General features: G+C 36.0%; 1 protein-coding gene across 1 annotated transcript in view; it reads right to left on the minus strand.

Annotated features, from left to right (window-relative positions):
* LOC107656813 (piwi-like protein 2) overlaps positions 1-9,239 on the minus strand; it is a 60,414-nt gene that overhangs the window by 20,416 nt on the left and 30,759 nt on the right. The window contains exon 6 of the mRNA XM_016444760.1: positions 6,164-6,288. Within this exon, the coding sequence (XP_016300246.1) occupies positions 6,164-6,288 (125 nt within the window). The remainder of the gene's footprint in view (positions 1-6,163; positions 6,289-9,239) is intronic.

A 9,239-nucleotide genomic window follows, 5' to 3' on the forward strand; every position in this document is an offset into this window, starting at 1 on the left:
TAATTTTCTTCTTTTTTTTTTTTTTCAGAAATACTGCACATTTACATTTTTCTCCTAAATAAATTCTGGTAAATAATATTTCTGGTAAATACTCCTTTAAAATGTGTTTTTTGAATATAATTTTACTATTAGTAGACTAGAACACGTGGATATGTTGTCATTCTTACACTATAATACTGAACTTTGATTTCAGTGATTTGGACTATGAGATGGGCACTTGCTTCTTGCACTGTACTTTTTTAACTTTTGGATTTCATTTGGTTTAATGAAATATAGTTTAATAAAATATTCTTAAGTAAAATTGTTGATTTTTTTTGTGGGAAATTAATCGTTTAGATTAATCGATAAATTAGTCAATAGATTAATCAAAATAAAAATAGTCGTTAGTGGCAGCCCTAATTTATACTAATAATATTAGAGCTTTAATAAAATCAAAAGCATCACATTCTTGCCTTTAAACTCTCCAAAAACCACTCCCACTCATTTTCTATTGTAAATAACCTCACTTTTTGCCTTTTGAAGTCAATATTTTTTGCGCTAATCAAAATTCTGCCACATATGCTGTCGAATGAGTTTAACTTGCACTGAACCCGCAATATTGCTTTAACACAGAAAAGAATCCACAGTCTTCACTCTTCGTGTTGCTCACATGGCTCCGTAATGCGATTACACATTTAATTTTCCAAAATTGCTTGATGACCCCCATCTCCGATCTTTAACGGACGCTGTGGAGGGAAACGGAGTGAAGCAGGCGCAGCTGAGCAGTCTCTCAGGAGCATGTTTTCTCTCCTGGCTATCAAGAGCAAACAGGGTGTTCAGTCCCCACCGAGACCGCAGCTAATTGTAGATTTCAAACATGGTTGACTTCAGACATGCCCAGTGCTGAAACTCCAGGACATCACACCAGGGAATCCGCTGAGCGATATGACTGCTAAGGGTTTTGTCTTACAATAGAGGGAAGAATTATTTGTCTGTCTGTAACAGAATTATGCCTACTGAAAACACTGAGAGAAATGTTACATTCTCTCTGCGGCAGAGTTAGTTGTTTTTTTTCTCTCTCGATATTCAATTTCAAGTACATGACCCTGGACCACAAAACCAGTCATAAGGGTCAATTTTTTTAAAATCATCTGAAAGCTATAAATAAATAAGCTTTCCATTGATGTATGGTTTGTTAGGATAGGAGGACAATATTTGGCCGAGATACAACTATATGAAAATCTGGAATCTGAGGGTGCAAAAAAATCTAAATATTGAGAAAATCCTCTTTAAAGTTGTCCAAATGAAGTTCTTAGCAATGCATATTACTAATCAAAAATTAAGTTTTGATATATTTACGGTAGGAAATTTACAAAATATCTTTATGGAACATGATCTTTACTTAATATCCTAATGATTTTTGGCATAAAAGAAAAATCAATAATTTTGACCCAAATACACAAATACACCCCAGCGACTTAAGACTGCTTTTGTGCTCCAGGGTCACAATTTAGACTTGATGCATAGTTTTCACCCCTTACAGATAACAGCACTACAAATTGTCTGTTTGTCTGACACACTACACTTTTTCAGAAGCTTTTCACAATAACACATCATACTGCAGTACTTTTGGATCTACAGTATATGAATTTGCTAATGTATGTTGCCTTTGCAATGTTTCACAGGGACCTCTACCAAGTACAGTGAGTGTATCTGAAATAGTGCTGGGCGGTATACCGGTTCATACCGAATACCGGTGTTTATTTTTGTTATGATATGAATTTTTTAAATACCGCTATACGTATGTCGCTTAAACAACGTTCGGAACGCAACACTGTTTGAAAGGGGTCCCTTTTCACTGTTGCACTGTGGTGAGGGAACAGCTGTATGTGTTACTAAGCGTGAAAGTTCCGAAACTGAAGCTGTAGAACTAATAGAACGGTAGCCAATCACAGACTCAGCTGTTGATTTCTGGAAAGCAATGGCCAATCAGAGGTGATTGAGTTAGAACTACTCACTGCAGTGCTGAAATTGCGTGCTCTCGAATCCTCTCATTTTAACACACGAAGTGTAGACACTGTGAACGATTCATTGTGCATATATTTAATGTGTTATAATAGAGCTTTATGAGATCGTGATTAACTGAGATGTCAGCTTTTAGTGATAATAAAGGAAGCGCGCTGCTCGCATTCTGCCATGCCAAACCATGCACACAGCAGCCCATGCTTGCTTTTCGGTTAAAAATAACAGTGGCTTGTGAGCGGGAGCGGGCGGGCGCGGGACAGAATCTCGCGGGAGCTGGAAAAATCCGTCCCGCGCAGGTCTCTACCGCCCAGCACTAATCTGAAATACATTTATTTCATGCCAAGTATACTAAAAATAAATGTACATATATTTGTAATGTGTTAAAGTCTTAAGGCTGTATACCCTAACTCTAGTGAAAAATAAATATACTAAAATATATTTGATAGGGATGCACGATATATGTTAATTTTAATGTTATCGTTATTGAACTGATATATTAAAGCCGATAAATAATGCATTATTTCCTGCAGACACACTTCAGATGCGCACTGTTCGCCATGATGGTTTTTAATTGCTTGAAATATTATTGGAATCACTTTGAAAAGGAAAATACAGTGAAGTGCAACATGTGCAGGAAAAGTCTGTCATAATATAATAAGAACATTACTGTTAAATAATGGAATCTTTGTGTGCCCGTGTTTAAGCGCATTGTTACGGGAAGAGCGCATTCACAACGGAGCTGCACCTTCATGACAAGCGCAGTTATTTTCGCTTGTGCATTTGCAGTCTTTTGTGCAATTGTACGTTGTAATATTGTGTTTATTTTATGCATATAGGTCTGATTTATCACAAATTGAAAGCGTTTGGTTAAGCTAATAGAGCGCAGTTTACCTGAGATCATCTTTAGCTCAGCGCATGTAGCTCCAACAGCAGCGCATATATAACATTATAACGAGAACACTAATATAATAAAACGTTGTGAATTCTTTGGCTTAATTTGTCGTGTTTCAGCGCGTTGTTGCGGGAAGAGCGCATCCACAACAGAAGTTACACATTCTGGTTAGCACGTAACTTACTTCGAGTTCACTTGTGCATTTGCATCTTTTTGTACATATATAAGTTGTAACATTATGTTTATATTGTATAAATATCTGATTAATCTCATATCTGATTAATCGAATATATTATGCGTTTCCTTGAGTTAAATAAGCTGCCAGCAAAGCGCTTCAGTTTACCGGTGTTCATTCAGCTCTTCAGCTTCAGCGCACGCAGCGTGAACAGCAGTGCACAACCTTAATAACTAGTATAACTGGGAATGTCATATGCGTAACATTATGAAGAGAATATTACCGTAATAAAAGTTGTGAACTCTTTGGGTTTATTTGCCGTGTTTCAGCTCGTTGTTACGGGAAGAACAGCACGTCGAGTTACACATCTGACTAGCGCGTAACTTAGTTCAAGATCACTTGTGCATTTGATAGGTCTGATTTATCACATATAGAATGCGTTTGTCTAATAGAGAGCTTCAGTTTACCGATGATCATCTTTAGCTCAGCGCACGCAGCTCAAACAGCAGCGCATATATAACATTATAATGAGAACACTATTATAATAAAACGTTGTGAATTCTTTGGTTTAATTTGTCGTGTTTTCAGCGCGTTGTTGCGGGAAGAGCGCATCCACAACAGAAGTTACACATTCTGGTTAGCACGTAACTTACTTCGAGTTCACTTGTGCATTTGCATCTTTTTGTACATATATAAGTTGTAACATTATGTTTATATTGTATAAATATCTGATTAATCTCATATCTGATTAATCGAATATATTATGCGTTTCCTTGAGTTAAATAAGCTGCCAGCAAAGCGCTTCAGTTTACCGGTGTTCATTCAGCTCTTCAGCTTCAGCGCACGCAGCGTGAACAGCAGTGCACAACCTTAATAACTAGTATAACTGGGAATGTCATATGCGTAACATTATGAAGAGAATATTACCGTAATAAAAGTTGTGAACTCTTTGGGTTTATTTGCCGTGTTTCAGCTCGTTGTTACGGGAAGAACAGCACGTCGAGTTACACATCTGACTAGCGCGTAACTTAGTTCAAGATCACTTGTGCATTTGTGTCTTTTTGTGCACTTGTAAGTTATAATATTATGTTTATGTTGTATAAATATCTGATTCTCATATAGCATAATTAACCCACTAACAAAGCGCTTCAGTTTACCGGTGTTCATTCAGCTCTTCAGCAACAGCGCATGCAGCTTAAACAGAAATGCTGCCATTTGAAACAATGGTATTAATTTAAGGTACTTCTTTTTCAAAATCATTGATATATTATTAATACTAACCAACCTAATTTTATCTTATTATTTTCATCAACAATATGGTTTAATTAAAATAATTTCATTATTGTCTGTGCGAAGTCTATTCCGTTTAATTTATCCATGGCACATGATTTTAGATTTTTTTTACACGCAAGTAATGTTGTCTAGAGACTTGTTTGCATTATTTTATTTATTTGTAAGGCTGCTTTATGTTTGATTTATGTTGAAGTGTTTAATAGCTTTTAATGGTGAGGCTATTTTTGTAATCAGGCTCTCAAAAATTATATTAAAATTTGGATTTAGATTTATCGGGCAACATATCGGTTATCGGCTTTCATATATAAAGAATTATCGGTATCGGCGAAAATTTTCATATCGGTGCATACCTAGTATTTGAAACATTTATTTCATGCTAGGTATACTACAAATACATTTACATATTTATGTACTTAATAAAAATACCCTGCAACTGTACTTTTGGTATATTAACCTGGTATACTTAAAGTCTGCTAAATTGGAACAACTCATTTTGTGTTTAATGCACTTTAATTGTGCAGAAGTAATGCTGAAGTCCAACTAAAGATATTTGATCGTGCAAAAGTGGAACTATTGCAAGTACACTTCAAAAAAAGTACACTTGAAAAAATCTTACATTTGAAGACCGATATTATTCAAAGATTATATAATCCTCATCAATAGTGACATTAAAACACATTTTAAGCTTAATATTAAGAAATGTGCATTGTGCACAAGTAGTGCTCGAAATAAAGTATAATTTTTATATTAGTAAGTCTTGAGCAATATGAGAAATATGTTAACAGATTTCAACTATACTTAGTATGTCTAATGTAATAATCATACCAACAAAATCTATAATCGTTGCATCCCTAATTCTGAACATTACATTATGTCTACGTAATACATCAAACTCTTTTAAAACCATTAGTGGGTTCATAAATTAATGAAAGAGAGCACATTTGTTTTCTCTCAAAGGAGGACATTTCAAACCATGAAAGAGCAAAACAAGAAGAACAAATCACAAACACATCTCAGGGCTCCAGTCTCATTCTTCCCACTGGTCTCTCTTTTGCGACTAACTTTCTCAGTTGGTCGCACGAGCACATGATTTGGTCGCAATATTTTATTTTATTTTGCGCTACAACATGGGATTAATCAATGCATGCTTTTATCATAGTTTATAGTTATATGGAAACGAAAGTGGTTAACATTCAACCTGTTCTTTTTCATCAGTAGTATTATTTGTGATTTGAATTTTGTGAACGGGAGTTCCTCGTTTGCCGTGTTATTCGCGATCTTGTAACGTATTAACAAAAACGAATAAGATGAGGCATAGCATACACCACATGCTGTATTATATACCGACTAATAAATTACAGAACGTTTAGCAAACCCTGAGGAATCAAATCATTCCCCATATGAATACCAACATGTTCACCTTCTCTGGTTTAAGAAGCGGTCTTTTACTTTAGCTTGAAAACCATCCATCGTTTCCTCAATATTTGCATCATTTTTGCTGCGCGCAGCTTCGCGCTCGTGCTGACACGGTGAGTATAAACCAGGCTCTACACTCGAAGCGCTGATCAGTTCAAACGAGTAGCGCGGTTTCGTTATGCTTTCAGTTTCGTTTGCCGTTTGATGTTTCTCATATGCAACAGAAATGGCAGAGCTTATGAGTTAAACAATGCGGTGGTCGCGCCAGTGCGACCGCTCACAAAATTTAGTCGCACAGGCAGAAAAAATGGTCGCAGTCTGGAGCCCTGCATATGACCTGCAGTGTCTTGAGAATCCTTATATTATACATGGAGAATACACACCTCCTTAGGACCACGTTGTAGAATGGGATACACAGATCAGAGCTGGGCGGCAGAATCTTTGTCAACTGGATCTTGATGTCAATCTCTTGATTGTCAGTTTTTCTCTCAGCTTTAAGATGAACAACCTGTTACACAGAAAAGCCAAAGTAAGCTTGGGTAATTAGTAGGGATGTAATGGTTCGGTGCGTACCTTGGTTTTGATGTCACGTTTGGTGTAGTTTCGGCACAGCGGGGGGAAAAACTAAACATAAAATTGCTTCTTTTTTTTTTTTATTAAACTGTGGTTTACGGAACAAATTGCCCTTTCTTTAAAATAATTTAATTATAATACATTTTCTTAGGGACAGAAATCTACCTCAGCTTATGCTCTAAACCAGTGGTTCTCAACTGGTTTGGCCTTGGGACCCACGTTTTATTGTTATATTATATTATATTTATTATATTATATTGTTATATATAAAATTTGTTAAAACAAAAACAAAGCAAATTTATTTCCCAAAAATTAAGACTGTTAAGAATATGACTAATACTGAATAAACAGCCTACAGTCGTGGTCAGAATTATTGGCACCCTTGGTAAATATGATCAAAGAAGGTGAAAATAAATCTGCATTGTTAATCATTTTGATCTTTTATTTAAAAAATTTCACAAATATCTAACCTTTCATTGAACTAAAACAACTGAAAATGGGGGAAAATCTCATTATGAAAAATGTTTTTCTCAAATACACGTTGGACACAATTATTGGCACCCCTAGAAATTCTTATGAGTAAAATATCTGTGAAGTATATTTCCATTCATATTTACAAATTTGAGCATACCAGGGTGATTATGAACATGAAATTATCCAGCCATGGCTTCCTGTTTCACATAAATATAAATAGGAGGGAAAACAAAGGCCAAATTCCCTTAATCATACATCACAATGAGACAAACCAAAGAATATATTTCTGATGTGCAGCAAAAGATAATTGAGCTTCACAAATTAGAAAGTGACTTTAAGAAAAGAGCTAGAGCAGTGAAAATTCCCATTTCCACCATCAGGGCAATAATTAAGAATTTCCAATCAACAGAAAATGTTACAAATCTGCCTGGAAGAGGACGTGTGTCTATCTGTTAAACAGTCCCAAACTTGTTTTTGTTAATACAATTAAGTTGGGCCACCATAGTCATTTAAACATACAAAATGACACAAAGTGAAAACAACATGGCATTTTTAGGTTATGGAAACAACAGTTACCATCGTGAATATACACTAACATGAACTGTTAATGAAACGTGGAAACTGCTCCTGAATAGAATGAATATCATCATACCTTCATGCAAATCCTTCCCAGCTAACACACGCAGTACCTGTTATGTGATTTATCAGCAGGCTACTGTACTTTTATTTTACGTGTTGCATGCTCGTAGTTTCTGCGCTTTAGTGAAGTGATATGCAGTGTGCCGCCACATTTGCGTGTGCTATTGAAGAGTGCGCATTATAACATCTGGCAGGACAGGATAGGTCTTTTTTCTGAGGTGAGAGACTCAGAAAATAACGATAGAATAATGACATTAAGCCTGTCAACATCTGACCGCAGATACTGAATCGGGACAGCGCATTTTTCTCAGGCACTCTTTACTTAAACTGTATCTGACAGAAGTGTCAACAGCTTTCATGCACATCTTTTAAAATAAAAGTCTCGCATCAGAAAAACATTTAGAATGCCATTTTTTGTTGTTGATGTCGTTTCTTTGGCTGTACACTCCGTGACCCACCCAGAACGGTCTCTCGACCCCCACCAGTTGAGAAACACTGCTCTAAACTATAGGGAGCCCTTTTACAATTAAAAACAGAGCCTAAACTTAAATTCAATTACTATTTATTTTTAAATATAATAAATCAACACTCAATTAAAAAAATATATATATATATGCAATGTAATTTGCATATATGCAGTTGCACAATGTAAATTGCACAATGCAGTTTTTAAATTAACTTCTAAATGATAAAAATTATATTTGTTGCTGAAATATATTCAATTACACAGTGGCTGTCATAACTTGTTTCATAACAGATTTATTTAAACATGCATTAAATAATTAAGACATCACTAACTGGTAAAATAAAATATAATGAGTATATAGTCTAATATTTCACGAAATGCTCTTCCCTAGACTTAATTTCTCTAGTGAACTAACGAGCTGTGGACACCGATGACTTGCCTGAGGTCAATGAAATGCTACGTGACATTTTGTTTACAAGCTGTTTTATTGACGTCTTTCCGCGGTTGATTGAGCGATCACGTGAGGCATGAGATGTTCATTTCTAGGGGTGCTCCACATGAATTGTCACTTGCACAATCGAGGCAGTGTCTTATCGTCACTAAAGTTTATAAAATGCATTTCTTTTTCATTCTTGCCAGTGTTTAACCAGTGTTCTCCCGGAGACCGTGCGCTCGTGCACACTCGCAGCGCACACACATAACGCCAGGTTCACACATACTCCGTTTGCAGTGTGTATTTTTTTCCTTGCTCATGTTAACGGATTAAAGCGTTCATACTGCACACGGTTGTGGTCCAGGAGAGGAGCTGTGACAGCGCATTTTTTGCGTTAAATATGAACATGGATTGACAGAAAATTTAGTAATAACACCAATAAAATGCATATATTAAATTAAAGTCTACTGTGTTTCACAGTCAACAGTCACAGGCTTTTTGTCTAGGTTTAAAGGAAAAGAACACTTTCAGATAAACGAGGCAATAATAGATGGCACTCGTGGAGGTAGGAAAACAAAAACAGCCACGGATCAGTAGCGGACTCCTGTGTGAAAGCATGCTCAGTCTGTGCTGCTTCTGCACCACACATGGACTGCATGCGCACTGCAAAAGGAGTATGTGTGAACCTGGCGTACAGCTCACAAAATCAGGCTTGTGCTGTGTGTAAGCTATTGTGCAACAACTGCACGATTGTAAAAATAAAAATGCACTGCATGATCAAACATTTAGGTGAGATAAATATATATTTTTAAAAAATGTCTAAAAAATGCCCCCTCCACCCCTCAAATTAAAAAATCCCCTCTTACAAGAGTCA

The sequence above is a fragment of the Sinocyclocheilus anshuiensis genome, unplaced genomic scaffold, assembly GCF_001515605.1.
Source record: "Sinocyclocheilus anshuiensis isolate Anshui unplaced genomic scaffold, SAMN03320099.WGS_v1.1 scaffold1136, whole genome shotgun sequence".
NCBI lineage: Eukaryota > Metazoa > Chordata > Actinopteri > Cypriniformes > Cyprinidae > Sinocyclocheilus > Sinocyclocheilus anshuiensis.